General features: G+C 48.1%; 6 protein-coding genes across 6 annotated transcripts; 3 read left to right on the plus strand and 3 right to left on the minus strand.

The window, feature by feature from the left end:
* Positions 1-127: 127 nt before the first annotated feature.
* Positions 128-1,135, minus strand: N7517_001045 (uncharacterized protein; the record flags this gene model as incomplete). Its single annotated transcript, XM_056718775.1, has 1 exon — positions 128-1,135. One exon carries the CDS (start codon positions 1,133-1,135, stop codon positions 128-130), a length of 1,008 nt encoding a protein of 335 aa, XP_056582910.1.
* Positions 1,136-3,873: 2,738 nt separating this feature from the next.
* On the plus strand, positions 3,874-5,144 carry N7517_001046 (phosphatase PAP2 family protein; the record flags this gene model as incomplete). The annotated part of the gene is made up of 3 exons (XM_056718776.1): positions 3,874-3,957; positions 4,011-4,513; positions 4,577-5,144. The coding sequence occupies 3 exons, from the start codon at positions 3,874-3,876 to the stop codon at positions 5,142-5,144; spliced, it is 1,155 nt and encodes a 384-aa protein (XP_056582911.1).
* A 1,162-nt stretch (positions 5,145-6,306) lies between these two features.
* N7517_001047 (uncharacterized protein) lies at positions 6,307-6,730 on the minus strand (the record flags this gene model as incomplete). Its single annotated transcript, XM_056718777.1, has 2 exons — positions 6,307-6,411; positions 6,455-6,730. 2 exons carry the CDS (start codon positions 6,728-6,730, stop codon positions 6,307-6,309), a joined length of 381 nt encoding a protein of 126 aa, XP_056582912.1.
* Positions 6,731-7,698: 968 nt separating this feature from the next.
* N7517_001048 (Glycosyl transferase family 1) lies at positions 7,699-15,274 on the minus strand (the record flags this gene model as incomplete). The annotated part of the gene is made up of 6 exons (XM_056718778.1): positions 7,699-7,747; positions 7,805-8,315; positions 8,378-8,583; positions 8,637-14,633; positions 14,689-14,864; positions 14,921-15,274. The coding sequence occupies 6 exons, from the start codon at positions 15,272-15,274 to the stop codon at positions 7,699-7,701; spliced, it is 7,293 nt and encodes a 2,430-aa protein (XP_056582913.1).
* A 2,593-nt stretch (positions 15,275-17,867) lies between these two features.
* N7517_001049 (alpha-amylase) lies at positions 17,868-19,571 on the plus strand (the record flags this gene model as incomplete). The annotated part of the gene is made up of 2 exons (XM_056718779.1): positions 17,868-18,878; positions 18,936-19,571. 2 exons carry the CDS (start codon positions 17,868-17,870, stop codon positions 19,569-19,571), a joined length of 1,647 nt encoding a protein of 548 aa, XP_056582914.1.
* Positions 19,572-20,113: 542 nt separating this feature from the next.
* Positions 20,114-22,151, plus strand: N7517_001050 (alpha-amylase; the record flags this gene model as incomplete). The annotated part of the gene is made up of 8 exons (XM_056718780.1): positions 20,114-20,171; positions 20,231-20,638; positions 20,698-21,293; positions 21,347-21,370; positions 21,423-21,443; positions 21,496-21,718; positions 21,809-22,058; positions 22,127-22,151. The coding sequence occupies 8 exons, from the start codon at positions 20,114-20,116 to the stop codon at positions 22,149-22,151; spliced, it is 1,605 nt and encodes a 534-aa protein (XP_056582915.1).
* Positions 22,152-22,876: the final 725 nt, after the last annotated feature.

The following is a 22,876-nucleotide window of genomic DNA, read 5'->3' on the forward strand; positions in this document are numbered from 1 at the left end:
AGCAGAGACAAGGAGCAGTGCCTTGGTCATGAATGAAACCTGAATATACCCCGATCTTTCCTCGCCAGGTTGAACTAACTGCCAAAAGGCTAAGACAAGCCAGCAATCAACCGTATATCCTCAACGGTCAAAGCTGACTGAAAGGAAAAGGGGCCGGGGGAACAGATGTCCATTGGGGCTCATTTTCAGCCGAGACGTCCACCAAAACCGGGGAAACAGGAGAAGTGGGAGTCATCGATCCAACAGAGCCAGTATTTCTCGAATAAGCCATCCGAGAAGCCTCCGCTTCATTGAACATCCGGGACGCAGCCTGCAAGACACCTGCACTGGACGGACGACTCGATGCACCAGAAGCAGCATTCGAACGACGCGTGTATACCTGCGAGCTCCGGGCTGTCGGTGGACCAGTAGGACTTTGAGGATAGTGCGAGTTTGAAGATTGGCTAAGAAGCGAAAACGTCTCAGCGCCAGCAGGGACGACGGATGACGACATGGATGCTCTTGGTGTATTGTTTGACGAACGCTGTCCCGAGCTGCTCGTCTGAGTCTGGTCTGACGGCGTGCTAGCAGTCGTAGTCCAAATCTGGGATGATCCCGATGTTGGGACGATAGATGACGAGGTAGATGCTCTAGGCGTCGTGCTTGACGAACGCCGCCCCGAGCTGCTCCACTGAGTCTGGTCTGATCGCGACTCATCAGTACTCGATTCTTGAGACAGGGTTTGTGTCAGGGTGTGTGTATCTGGCGATGAAGAAGCTGCCGCATCATATTGTGTGAGGTAAGGGCGAGATGGAGACTTGCAGCGGACGGTGTTGGCGTCGTCAATGATGATGGTGATGGATGGAGACCGGCTTCTGTTAAACATGATTGAGTTCCGTTCGGGTTGGATATCCTTCATGAGGAAGTCATCTAGGGTCCTGCCTGTGTCCTCGGCTAGGGACACTGCGGACTGGTCGAATTGGTCATTCTCGTGGCTTTCCTGGCGACGAAGTCGTCGGGCGCGGAGTCTTCGTCGAACGTACCATGCCAGTAAGTATATAAGGGCCCCCAGTGTGAGGATTCCGAGAATGGTGGCTGTGGCAATGGCGAGTTTTCCATAGTCCCCTGATCCCCGTGTGTGGTGGAGAGCTTTCATGATGGAAGGTTGGAAGCGAATGGATGTCTTGATGTCTGAGGCTGGTGAGTTGTAGAGAGAGTCAGGCTGGGTGAGGTATCCATGGATATAACATTGGCATAGTGCAATTCGGAAATGAAGCAGGTGCGATGTAGGGTTTGTGGCAACTACTGCTGTAAACACATATATCTATGGGAGGTATAATCGAGGATTTACAACGTCAATAATCCATTAGATTTGCCAGTCAAGTGCCCGAAATTATGGGTTCCATAGTAGCATGTCGTGGACATCACAGCTTGGTATGTATAGGAAGGGAGTTGGTATAGAGGTCATGAAAATGAAAATATCTCATTCCAACTTTGAGGGTTATTTATGGGGTTGAATACCTGCAGCACTGGAGGCTTCTAACTAAATAACTACAGAGTGTTCGGATAAGCGTGATTCTCAAGGAACACCTTGACAGTGTCTTCCGAGATTGTCAGGTTCCTAGAAAAAGTTGAAAGCCTTGGTGCCTCAGGCCTCGGTGTCTTTTCTAGGTCTTTTCGTCAACATCTTGTCAATATATAATGTGTCAATTTTACACAGCTGGCTCTGTATGGATTGCGCATAACGCGAAATTTCTTCATTCAAACCCGCACAATGCGCTATCCCTGTCGCGCGCATTTCACCGTCTTCCGACGAGACAACTTTCGACGTCACAATTTTCGACGAGATGCCACTTTTTAACACTGTCTCGCACATGAACCAGATTACTTTCGACTAGAGCTAGAGGTAGTGCCAGACCTAGTGTTGGTGTTAGTGTTGGTGCTAGAGTAGACCCACCCCAGGTTAAATGTCAACTGCGATAAAAGCGCACCAACATGCGGCCCCGATAGGCGTTGTCGATGTAGACGAGCTTGAACCTGATTGTATCGTATTAAATTTTGCTGTGGCCGGACTCTGCAACCCACCTGCAACGTTATCAGATCAACAACACGTTACAGTCTGACCTGAAAGCTGTAAGGTGTTGTTGGCGACCGATTGGAACGTCACGTGTGCATTGCAGAGTACGAATAGCATTGCGAACCATTCGTGTTTGTCTTACGTGGCGTTGAACTTGGTCTTTTATATTGTGCCCCCTATTCGAATATGTCGGTACCCGGTCGTGAGGTGAATATTCGAAAGAAAATTGGCGTTCTCGACAATGTCGATGCGCGCTGAGGTGTACCCCGTCCTGTTTGAACATTACTGTAGCATGGAGGTTATTGTTTGATTTGTTTGCATCTCACATAATACAATTCTAACCACCTTGGCACCTTGGCACCTCTCATAAGGATTGCATTTATGTATATTTATTCATGGTTTAACTGTTTTGAATTGAATACAGCATATATTATTACTCAGCGGGGAAAAACCCTGATCTGCATATCCATGGCCTATAGAGCTATATCAAGTTTGATATGGGACCATTAATATTTCAGCTTCCCATATTTAATACAAAGTGGATTCTCAGTTTAGTGTACGTATTCCTTTAGCGCTAGTTCCTAGTAGTGACTGGTGATTGGGCCAAGCGTGTAGTTATGGGGCGAATAACGTTCTTCACGGATCCAATACGAAGTATGTGCTCCGTATGGAGTACTCCGTAGTCACCTCGGAAACAGATCCTGACTTTTAAAAAATTTAAAATTTAATCTATATATTTGATACCTCGGGAGCTATCCGAAATTCGAGAACAATCGCCATTGCACATTTGAATCAGCCGAGGTCAAAGATAACGTCGATCTCCCAAGGCTCGAATTCACAATTATTTTGCCACTCCACTTGGGGATCGGCGTGATTATGTATAAAGTATTCATAAGAATGTGTGCTAGCCTTGCATTCTGGGTTTCTTTGGTCTTATTCCAAGTTTGTCAGAAGCATGGGTACAGCCCGAAACAGATTGGGGCTGTCAATGTCCAGCCCCTGAAGGTACAGTCTATTAATATTCATCGAATCACATTTGGATTTTCCCTTGAATCTCAAAGCTTGACATAGAATGCAAAGCACACAAGATAAGGTTGTAGCCATTCATGGCCGGGTTTCTAAACGATTACGAAGTGGGTTTCGGCGTAGTTTGCCCGTGTCTCAAATATAGGGCTAAAGCCGACCGAAATCAGGGTAATATTTTCCAAGGCTGGAATTATGTATTGGATCCATACGGAGTACGGAGTACGGATTTAGGTGAGCGGGATAGGACATGATAGGTCCGAGGTGGTCCAAGGTGGTCCAAGGTCTCCTAAGATGATCCATTCCCGACGTTGAAAGGGGCGAGGCGCATGTTTTACACCAGTCGGGCTTAGCAAACCAGGATTGGGCTTATTTCTTGCTCAGCCGCCTCCCTTACTGCTTTCTCTCGGGGCTTGGCAGCTTTTAGTTTTTTTCTTTTTTTCCTGGAAATTTTGAGTTGAAAAGTTCAACATGTCTTATTTGAATGATATTTATATGTCTGTATAATATACAATGTTATTAAATGGTGAAACATTTCTATAGATATTCTTACAGTTAATATGACAATCTCCACTACCTCGGGATTATATTCCGTACTCCGTTCCGTCCACGGGTCGTACTCGTATACTAATACATCCCGTATTGTATTAATATTATGCATCCAGGATTCTTGGGCACGCGACTGCATTTAGCCTGTCCCTTTCCTCCCCCTGATTGTGTCTTGCTTTCCTTTTGCTGTCTCTAGCGCTTTTTGGAGGATAGTTTTTTTTTGATAGACCTCTATAGTCGCAAATATGGCGACACTCTTTATTCGGGATGCAGAGACACCGGACCTGGGGAAGCCCCAGTTAGCGTCCCACGCATGGCTGGAGCCTATTGTAAGTTCACACACTACGGGCATCGCTAAACATGTGTTAATTATCATGGACAGGTGGTCGTGGGTATCATGGTTGGGTCGTTGATTGTGAACCGTCGCAGAGACTCCAGCTCCAGCAGGACCGAATATACACTTTTGGAAGAGGGCAATGCTCATTTCAACGATGCGAATCTCGCCAACAACATGCAGACCAAGTCCGAAACTGTATGCGGGATCAATATCAAGAATCGAGACTCGTCGCGCTGGGCGCAACACATTCACAGCAAAATCCTGCAGAAACTCCCTTTCTTGGTCGAAATGTTCTACTGGAGTATGAACTATTTGTTCTATTCGGTGACCAAAGCCACGGCGCAGTGGCTCTCTCCTGCCGACATTGGTGTCGTCGCCGTGGCGCGAGGCCATGCCATCGACGTCCTCGACTTCGAACATAAAACCGCTTCTTGGATATTCCCGATCAACGAAGCCGATTTCCAATCCTTTTTCATTCAAAACCACCCCTCGATCTTGACTATGTTCAATCGTATTTATTCATTAATTCATATTCCCGGCACAGTACTGTGAGTAACCCGTGAACTTGACAACTTTCACATGGTTCCAAACTAATTATTCAACTCAAACAGATTCCTCTCCTGGTACTACTACGTCGCCAAAAACCATGCCTCCTTCGCCCTCGCCCGACGGACAATGACCCTCGGAAACCTCGCCGCCTTCTTAGTCTTCTGCATCTACCCCCTCATGCCACCCCGACTCCTTCCCGACTCATATGGCTTCTACGACACCGTCCGCCAAGGCAACGCCGAAAGCATCTGGGTTGGCGGAAAATCTGTGAACCAATTCGCCGCTATGCCCAGTCTACACTTTACCTATGCCTTTGTGATCGGGTGCACATTCCTCCACCACTCCGGATTCCTGCAGAGACTCCAACGTAAGCCGACGCAAAAGTCACGTTTGACTGAATTTGGCTTTTTGGCTCTCGCTATATGCTACCCGATTCTCGTCCTGAGTGTTATCGTTGCTACCGCAAATCACTACTGGCTCGACGCTGTGGTGGCCATTTTCACGGTTACACTGTCCTACCGCTTCAATAGAGTTCTCATCTTGCTCCTTCCCCTCGAATATGCACTGTGTTGGTGTCTGCGACTGGCAAAGCCGGTTCCTACCACTGGTGACAAAGCTTCGAGGAAATGAATGGATGAGTGGGAGGGGATCTATATACACTTCATGTGGCCGGCAATGGGCAGAGCCTCATAGCTAGCCTCTAATTTTTCTTATAAAATTAAAAAGATAATGTTAATTTTTTTACCAGAGCTATTGGTTCGATTTTTGATTCTCCATGGGGCCTTTTATTTGACTCACTAAGCTTGTGCTTGATTGTAGTGCCTGGGTAGACTTCGGGACTCGATTCCGGGGCTCCGGTACCTTCCGCGCTCCCATCAACTTGATATTCCTCCTTTCCCATGAGAATTATTAACCCAAATGTCAAATCCGCGAACTATGCACATCAAAGAAGCTTTTAAGTTGACGATCGCAATCCACTCAGATATCCCTGGAGCCTGCCAGCCTTGTGGGGCGGATCTCCAGGCAACAGATCTGCGTTTGGGGGCCACAAGTGGTTCGGGATCTTCAATCTAATCTCTTTATATTGAAGATGCCTAATCAAAGCCAATATAGAAAAATGCATGGCGGAAAGCAGGGGGGAAAAAAAGATCCAGCGCTCTAAAGTCGAGCCCTTTCCGGCACGTCCTTCAACATCATTCAGACCCGATACCTAGGCAGCTCAATTGTCTAGAAGGAGAACAGAAACCGAGTCCACTCACGCTTCCCAACTCCCAAAATCTGGCTTTCTTGACTTCCCAGATGAAGTCTTGGGCTATTCTCGAGGAGAGACTTGTTGAAAACTACCCATCCACCAAGAGTGCCTTGGTGTGTTGAAGCGACTGAGACATGTCCGCACCCATTCCTGGAGCTCTCCATCGGTGGTTTAGCATGGTCGTTAGTCAATTTGACGAATGCACCTACCTCTTCTCCAAGTCGATCATGAATTGTGTTCGAAAGAGAAAAAGGAGGCTAGGAAGGATAGCAGGAAGAGCGAGAAGAACGACTTGCCTTTTCAGAAAGCTCAAGCTTAGCTTTATTTCTTTCTAATCTTACACTGTTAAAGCCCGCGGAAGCCAGAACAAGGAATACTACCAGGCCAACTGGGAAAATGTGGACCCTGTCCAATGCATTACCATGGTCAACGCGAACAGAGTTCCAGTGGCAGCCGATCAGAGTAAGTTGACGACTTTATGATATTTGCCCCCACTGACACTATGAAAAGACAGAGTTGCCGATCGACTGGACCGCTTCTTCATAGGCAGGAGAGCTTATGATAAGGTAGAGCTGCAAGGTCCAGCCCTTTACCATGGTCCTCACAAGGCTCAGCATCTAGAAGTGCTGCGCTGTCAGGGTCAGGCTGTACGAATTTATTATGATTTTGTACCCTAAGAAAGCCACACTAGCGAGGAGAGCGGTGCAGGCTCACGGAGTGATGCAAGCTCTGAGGGCGACGAGGCACCGAGAAAGAGATTGAAACAGAGCGTGAACACGGCCACTCCGGGCCCGTCGAGGTCTACACCACGACGTACTGGTAACCCAGGCACCGGAAGTTCTTCCAACACTACACCTACCTCCATAAGACAGGAGACCAGTCTGGCTTCGGAAAACAAAAGGAAGCGGCCTTCTACAGGTGGGAATCCCAGAAGCAGGCAAGTATCCTCGGAAGCATCTTGCATGATTGCTCGAGGATATGACGTACACGGGTGAAAACTGCGAATGACACAACGGAGAGGAAACATACGGGCATAAGAATATGAGCTGTCCAAGGACCTAGTACAGGTTCTTGAAAAGCAGAGAACTAAGTTGTGCCTTATGCGTCATGCCGTCGGACGTGGTGTAAACCGCCCATACTCAAGTAGGGCTTAGTTACTGCCCTATCTTGGCCTGGATATGGAGGCTACCATTGACCGCATGATCTAATTTCCCCCTGAATCTACCTGTGTCTCACATCCAACTTTTATACTATTCTCTCTGATTCCATAGTTCTTTTCTGGTATACACCTCTTCCTCCTCATTCTGTCTGTTATATTATCCCAAAGACCACAAGACCATCCAGGACCAACATTGATCAACTAAACTAGTATTTCTTTTCTATCAAGCATGTCAGCTGGAAGCGGTAAATCATGTATGCAAAAAGGATTCAGTGCAAGGTCTCTGGATTGGGACTGTGGGATACATAGAGAGTAATATAGTCGGGAGACACAGGTAGATTCAGGGGAAAATTAGATCATGTCAGTCAACGGTAGCCTGCATATCCAGGCCAGTTTGAAATGGACTGACAGGACCCGACAGTGTAATGGATGATGCGTAATGCAATGCAGGATTCGGCTTCTTCTCAGCAGAAGACTATGTCATTGAATTTAGTAAAGAAAAGCAGTATTCCTAAACCACCGTAGAAGAAAATGGGATTCTACTCTATTTCATTACTGCGAGGAGTTAATGTACTCTATCAACCGAGTAAAAACTCGGTACAACAATATGTATTAATATTAAGATACCGGAAAAAAAAATCAAAATTGATCACAAAGGAGGGAAACAACATGCTTCATGTATGCAGAGGAGATAATTTGACATTCATGTTCGTCGTGATGGCATAGCCGTTTTATGACAAGAAACAGAAATGCTCCAAAATGGGAAGGGGAGCTTATGGTTTGGCGAGTTGTTCCTTACGGAAGAACAGCAAGAAGCCAGCACTGTAGAAACACGTTAGCGATCAGTTCATTTAACAAGAGTAGTAAAGATCAACATACCAGACCAACAACTGACAGAACAAAGCAACCCAAAACCAGGCATTAGCCAAGGAATCGGCGCCCCTGGTCATGTCAGGAGAAATCGGGCCGGGGCCCGTATTGTTAGGGCCGAAGGCTCGGGCACAGATAGTCGCAATGGAACCCAGCACCTGTGATGCAATGAGAGCGAAACACATGTGGACTCGAGTGAGTGTTTGCAGAAGGATGATACCGAATCCAAGACCTTGGATGGAATCCAACACGCCCAGCCACAGCCAGAGACTGCGAGACACGAGCGCACCGGAAGTGTATCCCCCAACCCAGGGGAGATAGTATCCGATGCCGGAGATAGCCCACCAGATTTGGATGAAGCGGGGTGCGCCTAGGCCGCAGGCGAAGACGGGAAGGAACCAACTGTGCTTCTTGGAGAATTTGCTGACGACGAAGAGGAAGATGCACCAGACGACGCCGAAGAACACAATACAGAGGATGACGATCTGCCATGCGTGGGTGTGGATGGAACCCCATAGGACTGGGAAGAGGGAATGTTAGTACTGAGGGGTGTGCGAGATTTGAAGGGGGAATTAAACTTACAGCTCCAGTTACGACCATAGGGCGCGCTGAGGAAGAAGTTCTGTAGGATGACCGCAACGAAGTTCCAGGATACGATCTTTCTCCGGAAAAGGGACTTGTAGAAGGATGGCACCTTGCCGGGCTTCTGGCGGTAGTAGTTGGGAAGTCCCATAGCCAACAAAACACCAACGGCACACAGGAAGATGGCGATGGGATAACAGATCGCACTGAAAGAAGGTTAGTAAAAGAACTTAGGAGATAAGAGTACAGGGATATTTACCTCATTTTCCAGCTGTTGGCAATGTTGTTCTCGGGGTTCAAGAGACCCGCTGAAGAAGCCTTGGTCATGGTGGAACCCCAGTACCAGAGCGCAATAACGTACGCCTGCTGGATACCTTGAATCACACAGGCACGGAAAATCCAGGTTTCAACGGGAGCACCTCCCTCGTCACCGAAGTTGGAAGCGAAGAAAATGGATCCACTGGAGGAGGCCGCGGCGTAGAAACCGGTACCCACATTTTGGATCCATCCACGACTGAACTCATCTTTTTGCCAATGAGCAGATCCAATCATGAGGAATGCAAGACCGTAGAAGAACCAAGGAGTAGAAAGACAAACGACAGACTTGAAGTACCGGTACACGAGCCACCAGCAAATGGATGTAATGGCATATGTTGTGGCAATTCCATACAACTTCTCCGCAGTCTGACCAACTTCACCTGTGAGTAGGGTGATCTGGTAGGAGTTTGCAGCGATAATTTGACCCAGAGCGAGGAAGATGGAGTAGACCGGCCAATCTCCAATCTTGATCTGCATCCATTTCTTGAGTCCAGTGGGAGGGACATAGTCCTTTCCGAGCAGGAACTCATCATCTTGCAGAGGAATGTCTTCGTTGCTGTTCGCATTGGAGACCATGTCATCATTGTAGAACATATTGTCCGGGGTGTCTGTGTTTCGGGAAGAATGGCGAATCGATGGTGTGGGAGATTTGGTGCGACCCAGTCTGGCATTGCGGAACCTGTCGAACCACTGTTGCTCACTCTTGATCAAGAACTCTTCGATACAAAGTTGCGACTCGGAGTTAGATCCGTTCAGAGCATCCAATCTCTTGTCGAACGTCTTGTAGTACTCGCCGGTGCTATCCGTGAAGAAAGGATCAACCTTCTGTAGCTTGAAATCGGTCTTGTTGCCGACGACAGAGTCCAGAGAGAGAACGGATGCGGAACTGAAACGGTTGGACTGGCCAAATGGCTGCGGAGGAAGAAGGAGGCTTTCAGCGCTCGGTGGTGTTCCGGGACTTCCCGGGCTTTCCAAAGGAACCATGAACCTGGGATGCAAAGACTCTTGACTGAGGCGTCTGCTTGGAGAAGAAGGTATGTTTTGAGAACGGTCCTTCTGAGCAGCCTGAGCTCGTCGTCCCGCCTCAACTTGGGCAGGAGTGAGAGTGTATTCGTCATCATCTGCATACATGTTGTGGGCAGTGTCCTCGTCGCTGCTATCACCTTCGACATCAGTGGCTCCATGCTCGTCGCCTTCTGCGATATCATCTCCTGCTCTTCTGCGACGACGTCCAGCGTGACCGGGGCCTGAGCGGACACCCAGGGATAGAGAACGACTCAGTCCTGACTTGGGTTTCTCGACATCGTCCGGGCTTGGATCTGCGCTGTAGCTGACCTTCTTTTGTGGGGTAAGGTTGTTCATTTGATTGAAGGAGTAGCTGCTGTCCCTGGAATGCGTGAAGGGAGAGTTCATGCCGGGTGAAAGGAGTCCGCCGGGTAAGCTGGTCACAGACGACATGGCTCCACCAAGACTGCTAATTCCAGAAGAAGTACCAGGTCGGGTGCTGCTGGTACCCTGGTTCTTGGCCACCTTTTCGTGAATCGCGATGGCAGTAGATTGCAAGATCTCAAGATCCTCAACCCATTGAGCGACGGGGAAACGCTGTTTCGCAGATCTGGCACGCATCATGGCACGAACGGATGTCTTGGAATTGAGCGCAGCCTCAATTGCAAGCTTGAATTGCATGAGGAGATGAGACGTCGAGATTGATTCCACATTGTACCACCAACCTGGCATTTGACCAAGACCACCAACACGGGCTCCGATACCCAATGCACCCTTTCGGCCGAACTCCACGGCAACCAATCCGAAGGGCTCGTCACGAGAGGGGATCAGGGCGAACTCAGCACCAGAGAAGATGAATGGAGGAAGTGCAGTGAATTCAGGCTTCGAGAAGACTCGTCCGGGATAGATTTTCATCATGTGGTCAAGCTTGAGGGCGGCGAATTTACCGTAGAGATCGATAACGGGGCCAATGCAAATCAATTGCACGTTGGGGCGAGATTCGATAACACCAGGCATTGCGTCCGCAATAAGATCAACACCCTTTTGCATAGACCAACGACCGACGAAGACAAGCAGGTCGGCATCGGGGTTTTGGTCAAGGCCTGCCCATTCCTGGGCCTGCCTCTTAAGCTCACCACGGCCAGCCTCGTAGTTTGTATCCACAGTGATATCTTGCTCTTTAGTGGGCTCCTTTGTCCACTCACCGACGTCAGATGGATCAGGGTTAGGCAGATTGCCGACCTTGTGGAGACCCCAGAAGATAGGATAGCGAGCGTAGGACCGTTTGCCGTACTTCTTAGAGACACCGACGGCACCGAAACCGTTTTGGTGGACACGGAGATAACTTGCACCGGCGTGTAGCAAGTTGAACACTTCACCGAATTGGACGTAACGACGAGCGACCTCTTCGTCAAGGTTAAAGACGGAGCAAACCTCTTCTTTTTCCTTGATAGTTCGCATAGGCCAGAGACCCTGGAACTCAGCATTGTGCAACGAAAGACAAGCGGGGATAGTTCTTGGTAGCAAGTAAAGAGGTGCGAGAGAACCGTGGTAATCGTTGATGTGGTAGGCGTCAATTGGGAATCGCTTGATGGCTTCCGCGATACACTGGTTCCATGCTGAATAGTACACTGCACTGTCAAGATCATCCATGCGAGCAGGGTAGGGTTCGGTCTTCGACTGTTGACGGAACACTGGAGCATCAAGCAGGACGTAGGTAATATTGTTCAAGACGTGGTACTGGACTTGAACCTGGTAGGGGCTGCCGAGAATAGTAACTTCCATCGGCTCTGCCATCTGGTCCACTGGGTAATCGACACCTCCAACGCAAGGAACGACCCAAATTAGGTCTTGGTGACCTAGGGTCTTGCCCATGAGTTGAGCCATGACACCGAGACCACCGATCTTGATTTTGATGGCCCAATCCTCGATGTCGTACTCCATGGTGGCGATTAGAACCATGCGTCGCTCGCCGGCCGCAAGAGCTCCACCCAAAGCGGTGGTGCTCTGCATGAAGCCGGATTTGTTGGCCAAGCGTGACAACGGGTTTGACGCATCCCTACGAGAACGGGAGTCTTTGAACTTGGTCCAAAGTGCAAGAGGAATAAAGCTTTGCTTCTCGCTCACACCGACTTGGTTGAATTTGACCTTGTAGAAGGACTTCATGAAGATGTAGACACATCCCACGGCAGTGATGAAGGGGATGATCCAAAACAACACGAACATGATAATCTGCGTTGACTGAGGTCCAACCGGAACAAGCCAGAAACGGAGAGATCCGTCGTCAAAGTAGAGCTTGTGGGCGAGATATCCTTTGGCTGGCGCTTGGGTAATATTGATCAAGGTCGCGCTCAGAGAGGACGGTGGGCTTCGATCCAGGATTGTATCATTGTCGGTGTCTCCCAAAACCCAGGTTTGATCAGGCTCTCCGTCGGGATTGATTCCCCAGATGTTGAGCTGCCCGACTGCGGGCCATTCGGACGTGAAATGGAAGGACCAGACTCCGGTTTTGTGGTCAAGCCTGATTTTGTTGTCGAGGCCTCCGTCAAATCCATACTGATTGTAAGGCCCGTTGAAGTGAGCATGAGGGAAACGCCGTGTGACTGGGTGATTCCAGTCAACGTCACCTTGCTGCACGTAGTCGCTGCTTCCGGTCAAACGACTCCAGTACTCAACACGTATATGTTCACCATCCCACTCCTGTTCCTTGGTTCCAGACCATGGGAGCCTGGCAATGGTATCATTTCCACCTTTGTAGTCTACCCAGTCGGAATATGATGATCCCCAATTGGTAGTGTAACGGTATTTGTCCGCGCCGGCGGCGTGATGCTGGATGAAAAGGGTGTTGTTTGACCACTTGTGGAGTAGACTGCTCGAGTAGTTGGCAGTAGTGAATACCATAGGGTTATCAATCTGGCCGACACGGAAGAGGAAGTGATCAACGGCGTGGGTTTTAGAGCTCTTGTCGGAGTTAGTTACGTTGCTGACAGTCAACTTGTGAACTCCGTTGTACACTCCAGTGAGGTTTGCTGTCCACTTCCAAACGCTCGGGATCTCAGCAGTCCAATTTGTTTGGAGCATAGGAGAAATCTTTTTGCAATCGACAGTTTTGGCATCTAGAGTTGGAACCTTCCCAGTCTCTGTGGATGAATGCAAGGTAATTCCCTCAGTCACCGAGTCACAGAGCATTTCTTCCGAGAAGTAAAGCTCAATCGTCACGTCCTCGGGAAGATTGGGCTTCACGGTAGAACGCAGTGGGTAATCATGGCCCGGGGTGAATTTGGTGATCATGGGGCGAGGTGACTTGTGCACCTCGATAGGGACGTATGCACGGAACTCATATGCCTTCATTGTCATGCTTTTCACGCAGCCATTGACCTCCTTCGACCCATTGAAGCCGCGCTTGATCGCTCCATCCTCCAGTTTGATCTCGTCGTACGGGTAGAAAAGGTTCTTGACCGTGGTACCGGTTGCGAATGGAGCAATCAGTGTCTCGTTCGTATTTGTGGATTCACAGTCGAACTTGTATGTCCTTGTGTCCTTGCGGTTTTGATAAACAAGCCAGACTGGTTGGTTGTTGGCATTAGAGCCCAAATCTTGCACCTGGGTGTTGACATCCCTGTAAACGGACCACATGCCGGTCTCCGTCTTCGTGGCATTGGAACCAGGGTAGAGAATCCACTCGGTTCTCTTTGACAAACTGCCAAGGGAATAGCCATCGTTGAGAACAGGGTATTGTTCGCGCAGGTGGTACATCTGTTTCATGATATTTCGTACAGGGTGGGAAGGGTCACGGTGGTCGTATGCAACTGTTGGGTCCTCGCAGCCGTGTTTAGCGGCCAGAACAGGCCACTTATAGTACTGGGATGACGTCAAGTGGAAGCAGCCATGGGTCATCCAGGCAGTTGCAGGCGACATCGACTGTCGCCCATAGATGTAGTTTTCTGCGGTGGCATCCAAGACATAGAAGTTCTGCTCTTCTCCCCAAAGAAGAAGTGGGATTCCGGGGAGCAGCAACGTAGTCACGAAAGAACCGAGTAACTGTCGATGGGTACCGTTGGCAATCGATGGCCAACGGAACACATCTTGATTCGTCGCACCAAACATGTGTCGAGGGTCAAACTTGCCGGTGTTAGCATTAATCAAATCATTTGATCTCAACATATAGTCCCAGCCCGTAACCCAGTCATCAGGCGCATCGAAGCCAGCAGAAAGTTGCCCGTCCATGCCGAGGAATCGAGTCAAGGCACGATATGTAGTGTAGTGGAAGGCCGCACTGTCGATTGCTTCATGTCCCGCCTCGCGCAAGAAATACTGGGCAGAGGACTCATTTGTCAACTTCATTGTGGCGGTTGAATCCTCAGGCCACTGGTTGGGCTGTCTGCCCCTTCCGAGGTAAATAGCACCAAATTCATTTCCACCTGTGATTTCACCAGTGATAAAGAAGTTTTCCTTTCCGACCGCGCGCGCGCATTCTCGATAGGCAGCGGACATATCTCCAAGGGCATCCACGGTGGCTTGAGTACCCTTATCATAACGGAAACCATCAATATCCAAAGACTGAATGATCATGCAGGAGTGCCGGATCAACCTTTCGCGCACACTCGGATTCCATTCGCGGAGACGATCCTGGACGGAGGCGAACTTGGCCAGTTGTCGCTTCCAATCGGGCCACACACCGAAAGCCTCAATGTCACCGTACTGGTCGAAGTCGCTGTCGAAACATCCAACCAAGCCCGAGAGGTCCGATTGAGGCACGGGGTATCCATTTTCGAACCAGAACCGTGGGTAGTCACAGCTCTGGTTGTAGTCGCCAACTCCAATGTCGAAGTCTTTGTAGCGGCGGTCACTCTTCCATACTGTTTGATATTCTTTCTCTGAGAATGGAGTCGACGTGTTCAGATGGCCTTCAAATCCAATCAAATCACCCATTCTGTATATATCCGGTTAGGTCTGCTCTCTTATCTGCGCACACGAGGACAACTTACGTCGCAATGGTATTGTCGAACAAGACATACATGCCGCGCTTGTGGATTTCAGTGATGGCATCTCGCCAAGTCTGGATAGTGCCATAATGCGCGTCAAGAATCGTTGTATCCAACACTCCATATCCGTCCGAGGTCCACGGCTGGTTCAGCAAGGAGGTACCTGCAATATAAATACCCTGGAAATTGTGAGCATATACTTTCTTTCCACTAGAAATTCACAGACGAGACAAACCTTGATTCCCATTCCTTGGAGATAATCCAGTGTATCAACTAGACCAGCGACATCGCCACCATGTCGGATGCGATGATCAACATCATGCTCGAAGGTGGTACCGTTGATGTTATCATTGGAAGGATCGCCATTCACGAAACGATCCAGGAAGAGAGAGTAGAACGGGAAGCGCCAGTTGTCCGGGGAGGGGTTGTATTTCCCCTCGTGGCCAGCCCATGTTCCCCAGTAGTCTGCCGGGTTGGTGGCTGTCTTGTTTGTATTGAGGTTATGATCCAGATAAGCCTCATCGTAGGGCCAAGCTGTGATAGTCGTCGCAAGAAGCGAGACCAGTCCGCTGGCAAGTAACCACTTCATGGCTGGTGGCTGCGCGGAGCTGTTGGGTGATAGTCGCACGCCTCGGGCAGTGCGGAGGAGATCCCCGCTGGGATGAGAGGCTGAGACACCCTATGAAAGATATGGAGATGTGCAGCTCTCAATTGCCATGGAGTAGTGGAATGCGGGTATGTTGTGGAGGTCACGGAAATTCGCAAAGGCGTCAAAAGGCGTGCCAAAAAAAAAAAAGATAACGAGAGACGGGCTGTGCTAGCAAACGAAGGACTAGGGATGAGGGATGGAAAGGAGGAATCAGATGTGGAAGGGAGAAAGAAATGACCACATAACAATGCTAAGTGCTAAGTGCTAAGAGGCTAGTCGCCTTGAAGCTCAAGATAAAAATAAGCAGATGAGACAAACCCCATATCAAATTCTAAGAGCCCCAGTATTGGAGTATTGGAGTATCTTAGATTCCAACGCCTCGGCCTCGGTAATTTTCATTAAAAATTATTTTTTTAATGTAATCGAAAATATTTTTCTACTTTGGATATAAAATTTATCAAATGCGACTGGTTCGACCAATACCAGAATACATAAAAAAGGAAATGCACGGCAAACTTCTCCGAATAGGAAACCCCTCTGTGACGGTTCTTTTAAAAGAATAAATGGAGCCTGACAACGGGGATACCCGATTCGCACGTTCTATGTATGGAAACTATTGGATTTGCCCCACGCCACTTTACCACACCGTAGACCCTGTATCTTTTATCACAGATACGGGGTCTCTTTGTGGCAGGATATGGGATTGTTTTATAGATATTGCATGTCTTACAGGCTTATTCTTCTGAAAATAAGAATGAAACATCACCTTCACTTCTGCCGACTATTATAGGTAAATGTTCTTCAATACACCGATGATTTTCCAGACCCGTAAATATCAACCTATGGCAATGCCGATATACCTCTCGGTCATGGGCCGGGTGGATTTGGGGCCGAGTTACTGGTAGCCCGACTTGCCCGATTGGCTGGTAATGTGAGACCCGCCCACTCGGTATTTCGCACTCGGTCACGAATCAGGTAAATACGAGATACATGTACTAGTGGTGGGTCTTTTTTCGTTTTTTCTTTTTCTCGTATGAAAGGTTCCCTGGGATCTCAAAGATGGTGCAAGTTTAAATATTCTTCCCACCGTGGAAGGACAAGCCAGTGGCAGCCAGTGGCGAACAACCTTGAAAGGCCCAAGGCGAACAACTTGTATATCCGGCATGTCCGCTATCGCATTTTAGAACACCTTATTCTATTCCGTATTCATCCTGAAGTTAAACCTTGGAATTATACTTCGTACAAGAGAGAAGAAATCTCTACCCTAATCTCCACATGGTCAGACATCCCTGCAGTATTTAGCGTGATATGTTCTTGTTATCAACGCCACTTGTGACGGAAGTCCGGGAAGCCGTCAACAAGCGAGCATGGCGCAGAAAAGTTCAGGCCAGAATCACTTATCTATCACACCGGAATATACCCGGAAGTACTGAGTTTCATTTCTCTCCTTATCCCTTTTTCCCCCTTTTCGCTGACATTGCAGGCAGTACCTGTGTCTATAGAGTAAACGAAATCAGTTAAAATTAGTAATACAATATACACTCTATTAAAATATTCGACCTCTGTCTCACTATCTCGTATTCAACATCAAGGCCAAAGCGTAGTATCAATTTAGAGTACGGTACCAAGGTAATACAGTGTACGGAGTTACTCCGTATTATCTATGCCTAGGCAACATCGCTAGTTTCTTGGATTGATACCACCTTGTCTCGGATGATTGGACCATGCAACCTTTGTCACTTTTTGGTGTAATTGGACCTCTGAAATTAGGGTAGTGTCTTCACGTGACCTGCAGCATCGAACCAAATGCCCAGCAGTGGACACCCGTGCCTGGTACCTGACAGACACTAAAATGACTCCTCCAGGCACGGTTCTAACGATATTGTTACTAGTGCGTCAGGTTTCTCTCTTTCTCTTTTCCCCTCACTAGATGAACAAAAAGTAATCTCGGTAACTGCAATTCCCCCGCTTGATGTCGAGATAGTCTATGAAGCCACCGGTGTATTTCTTCAGGATTAAAAGCCACAATGATATCTTACTTTCTAAATTCTGGGGAATATCAAAGATATGCGAGTAAGCCGGATAAGTCTCGCATGGCAATCCGGTCTAAATAATACAGCTATTCCGAGGCAAATCAGATTCACATAGGTGCACACTCCGCCAAGTACATAAAACACATGTTTCTCCGGCTAATATGTAGGTTGTGTAGTAATATAGAGCGAGTGAATTGTGGGGTGATAATTCCACTGTGTGTTTGGATCTCCGACAGAACCTTGGAAGCCACCTGACTTGGCCCTTCCTTGCCTGGAAGGCAAAATTTCCCCGTTTTTCGACCTTTTCCTGTCTCTCGAACCTCTTGCTCTCTTTGCCTCCTTTCGCTTTCTGTTTCTGGCTGAAGTCCAAATGTCACTCATTTATTTCTCTTTCCGGCCATCTTTGCCCTTTTCGTGAGTTATCCAAGTCACTCTTTTATCTGAAACCTCGTACTCTCTATCTTTCCTCTTCCAATCGACCCGCACAAATACGAGCTGCCATGATGTCACGTTGCACCATTCGCTCGTTGGTAGGCCTTTTCATTACGGGGCTCATCGCCTCGGCGTCAGCCGCAAGTACAGCCGACTGGAAACCCAGATCAGTATACCAGACCATGACAGATCGTTTCGCTCGCACAGACGGATCGACAACAGCACCATGCAACACCACGGCGGGTCTTTACTGTGGGGGAACATGGCGAGGAACTATTGACAAACTCGACTACATCCAAGGAATGGGATTTGATGCTGTGATGATCTCTCCAATCATGGAGAATATCCATGGCCGAGTCAAGTATGGCGAAGCCTACCACGGGTACTGGCCCTTGAACTTCAACAATCTCAACTCTCATTTTGGTACGCATCAAGACTTGCTTGATCTCAGTGCCGCTCTCCACTCCCGGGGCATGTACTTCATGCTGGATACGGTGATCAACAACATGGCCTACATCACGAATGGCAGTGATCCCGCCACACATATCGACTACTCAACCTTGACACCCTTCAATAACGCTGACTATTACCACCCGTACTGTAACATGTCAGACTGGAATGACATGAAGATTGCGCAGAAGTGCAACACGGGCGATGAGATCGTCCCACTACCCGATCTCTTCACTGAGCACGAAGATGTCCAACAACTCTTGATCAAATGGGCGAAAAACGCCATCAAGACATATTCCATTGACGGGCTCCGAATTGACGCCGCCAAGCACGTCAACCCGGGCTTTTTAAAGGCCTTTTCCCAGGGTCTCGACGACATTTTCATGACTGGAGAGGTTCTTGAAGGGGCGGTCAGCATCATGGCCGACTACCAGGAAAATTACATCGCCAGTTTGCCAAATTATCCGATCTATTTCCAAATCCTAGAGGCTTTTACCATGGGTAATACATCGCTCTTGGCAAAAGGCGTAGAGGAAATGAGAATGTCGATCCCAGATGTCAATGCTATGACTAGTTTCTCTGAGAATCACGACAAGCCTCGAATTGCTAGCAATTCCAAGGACATGGCGGTATGTATGTCCTCCTCAGTTTAAGTGATCGGTTTTGTTGATCATAATACTTTGCAGATGGCCAAAAACGTCCTGGTGTTTACCATGCTGTTTGACGGAATTCCCATGATATATCAAGGCCAAGAGCAACATCTAGCCGGAAACTCGGTTCCTAAGAACCGAGAAGCCATCTGGCTCACCAAATACGACACTGACGCGGAGCTCTACAAGCTGATCGCGAAGCTGAATCGCATCCGGAATCACGCAGCCTTGTTGGGCAAAGACTACTTCGAGGACTCGACCCACACGATCTACCAGGGCGGCAGTGAACTTGGTTTCACAAAAGGTGTTCAAGGTCGACAAGTGGTCATGGTATTGTCTACTCAATCCTCGAAAAGTACAGCCTACACCATCGACTTGACAGTCAGTTATAATGCTGGCACGCCGGTGACGGATGTCCTGGCCTGTAAGAACTATACTGTCGACAGCGTAGGCACGCTGCGCGTCCCTATGGACAAGGGAGAGCCCCGAGTTTTCTTCCCCACGGACTATTTGGACGGTAGTGGTCTTTGTGGCCACGCTGCCGCGAACATTTCCCTCGCACAGTTGAAGACTCACAGTGATTTAACGTCGGCTGGCATCCAATACACAAGTGGTACCAGTCTAGCTACATTCCTACTGGCAGTGGCGACCAGCATCTTCGTTACCCTTTGAAAGAAAAGTGACGAAAGACCTTTCTTCGCTCTTTACCTACTTTCCTCTTTCCTTTCGGGTCCTTTTTCTTTTGACCTTTTTTCCCCATTGTGGTGAGCTGTATTGACGGCTCAGCTTGGTTCGCGAAGATATCCTTTTATGTGCATTATTTTTTATCATTTTGTTTTATATTGGCGATATTGACCTTTTTTCCCTCATATTGATACGGTGTTTTGGCCTGTGTATCATTATGAGCTTCATTTCTTCTAATTTTGTTACATATCATGCATTACGGATCAGCCAATGAAATTTACCTATGTGGAGCTCGGGAATTTCTAGAAAAGCTCGAGTGTTCCACGGTTGAAGTGAAAATTCTATCTAATAATATTGGTTGAGACATTGAACCCACTTAATTGAATTTATTGACCCACCAAACTAGTACTTTACTATCCAAGGTTCACCGAATAAAAATAGTTCCCTCCACATCCGAGCCCTAACCCCAAAAGGGGATATATCCATATTCTGCTTTGGTTGAGTTATCATTTGTACAACAATCTCCAACGATGCCGTTCCTGTGGTGTGGATCTCGACAGAAAGGCCAGAAATGGAAACAGATTGAAGGTCAGTCTCCCCACCAAAACATATACAGATCCATGCTCTAACATGAATATATGATATAGAAGCAGCTGCGAATCTAGAACAGCTGCCATCATGGACTGCTCCAGATAACTCGCTCATATTGCAAACCTTTGAATGGCATGTTCCCGCCGACCGGCAGCATTGGCGCCGTCTGCAAAATGCCTTACCAGAGTACAAGGCCATTGGCGTTGACCAAATCTGGATTCCTCCTGGATGTAAAGGAATGGATGCGAATGGTAATGGCTATGACATCTACGACCTGTATGATCTAGGAGAGTTCGATCAGAAGGGTGCAGTTCCCACGAAATGGGGAACCAAGCGCGAGCTTGAAGACCTGATGCGCAAAGCGCAAAACGTGGGCATTGGTGTCATCTGGGATGCAGTGCTCAATCATAAAGCTGGCGCGGATTATCCAGAGCCTTTTCAGGCTGTCAAGGTAGATCCTAAGCGTAAGACATTTTATCCTTCTATCTGTGGATTCTCGGCCATTTACTAACTGAAAGAACAGGAAGAGATCTGGACATATCTAAGCCGACGGAAGTCAATGGCTGGACAGGCTTTGAGTTCGCCGGTCGCGGGGACATGTACAGCTCAATGAAGTACAACTGGCAGCATTTCAGTGGCGTCGACTGGGATGACAAGAGCAAGCAAAGCGCAATCTACAAGATCGTCGAATCTAACAAGGACTGGGCGCAAGATGTGTCCACAGAGAACGGAAACTACGATTATCTGATGTTCGCCGATCTAGACCTTGCACATCCAGAGGTTCGCGCCGATCTTCTGCACTGGGGAACGTGGATCACCAATACACTCAACCTTAATGGGATGCGACTTGATGCCGCCAAGCATTTTTCAACAGAGTTCCAACGCGCCTTCGTGCAACATGTTCGGAAAACCGCCAATCCTGACTTCTTTGCGATAGGAGAGTACTGGACTGGACATTTACCGTCGCTTCTGAGTTACCTCGAGAATGTGGAGTACGACCTCATTGCATATGATGTGCCTCTCCTGGAGCGGTTCTCCAAGTTGTCGCATGCACAATCACCAGACCTTCGTGGTATTTTCAAAGATACACTGGTACAGTGTCGGCCGGACCATGCGGTGGTAAGTTGCTCAATGCCTGATGCCTAATTAGTGATCTAAGCTAATTTCTTTAGACCCTTGTTGCAAACCACGATACGGTAAGTACCAACTTGTGACTGGATCTTGGCATAATTACCTAACACTTCTCAGGCACCAGGACAAATGCTCGAAGTAAGTTGACTATTCCCCTTTTAGAAGGAACTAAGTGGCTAATCTCACCTAGACCCCGGTATCACCATCCTTCAAATTACTAGCATACGCCCTAGTGCTCCTCCGCAAAGGCGGTCACCCCTGCGTATTTTACGGTGACCTGTACGGTATCCGGGCAAATGTGGATAACCCAATGGTACCAAGTTGCAACGGGCTTCTGCCCGTTCTAACACAAGCCCGGAAACTCTACGCCTACGGCGAACAGCAAGATTATTTCAACCAACCAAACTGCATAGGTTCGTCTTACCCCTTTCCCACCCGATATTGAGCCCCATTATGGAGGCACACCAATTTGCTTGGATTGCTTGGATCTAACCGCGATATAGGATTCGTCCGCTACGGTAACGCCCGTCACTCCGGCCTTGCGTGTGTTATCAGCAATGCCGGTCCGGGTGTGCAGCGCATGTTTGTCGGTCAACAGCATGCATACGAACAATGGACCGATCTCTTGCATCCCAGCATGAAACCTGTTATTATTGACAAAAAGGGTTATGGAAAATTCAGTGTCCAGGGGATGAGTGCTAGCGTATGGGTTAACTCGGCTATAGCGGACCGGGATGGTCTCAAAAGGGACTTGTATGTATACCCCCATCCTTCCGGCTTTTCTAGGTGGCTTAATGACTGACTTTCTTGTGCTACCCTAGTAATGTGAATATCTACAATACCTAATTGTTGGATTTGGGCGCAGTCTTGGAAGATTCATCCGGGTTCTGCGGGTGCTCTGTAAATTATGTACAACAGTATAATATTTGTGATAAACACTCTGCGTTGTTCCAATCTCGTATTCGATATATATAAACTATAACGCCTCGGAAAGAAGATTCCCTGTTTTAAATCTGACTAATATACTGATTCAGCCTTGGAGTGGACTGTAAAAATGGCACCATTCTGCAGTGCGATAATAATTCGCCGGCAGTTTCTCGGTGAGACACTCATTTCCTCTCATCCAGTGCTCCCACCTATGGTTCATTTAGCGTGCAGTCCGAGTGCCCTATTATTGAGAGGTGTCTCATGCCTGAAATTGACTGTGGCAGAGTGGGTCTTTTGAGACATCGAAACGTTTTCGCAGGCTATTTTTTTTTAAGACACGGGAAACATATAGCAGGGATTTTAGATTCATGAACGTGTCCATTTAGTTCTGTTTGGATGTGAGATTATTAGGGGGTGGTCTTTGCTCACATGGCGATTAAAAATATACGGGGATTCCCGAGGTCAGGGTCCAGGCCAGTTAAACGAGATAAAATTACAACAAACTAAAAATACACCTAAGCGGTATTTAAAAACCTGAAAATGAAATTAAAAGTTAATTTTCCGTTTCATTCGTATTTTCCGCTGTGCGCGAAAGTTCACTAGCTCATTGCCAAGCCAGCTTAGCGGCTTCTTTATCGGCCCTA

Source organism: Penicillium concentricum (genome assembly GCF_028827145.1).
Source record: "Penicillium concentricum strain IBT 3081 chromosome Unknown utg000001l_segment0_segment0, whole genome shotgun sequence".
In the NCBI taxonomy this organism is placed as follows: domain Eukaryota; kingdom Fungi; phylum Ascomycota; class Eurotiomycetes; order Eurotiales; family Aspergillaceae; genus Penicillium; species Penicillium concentricum.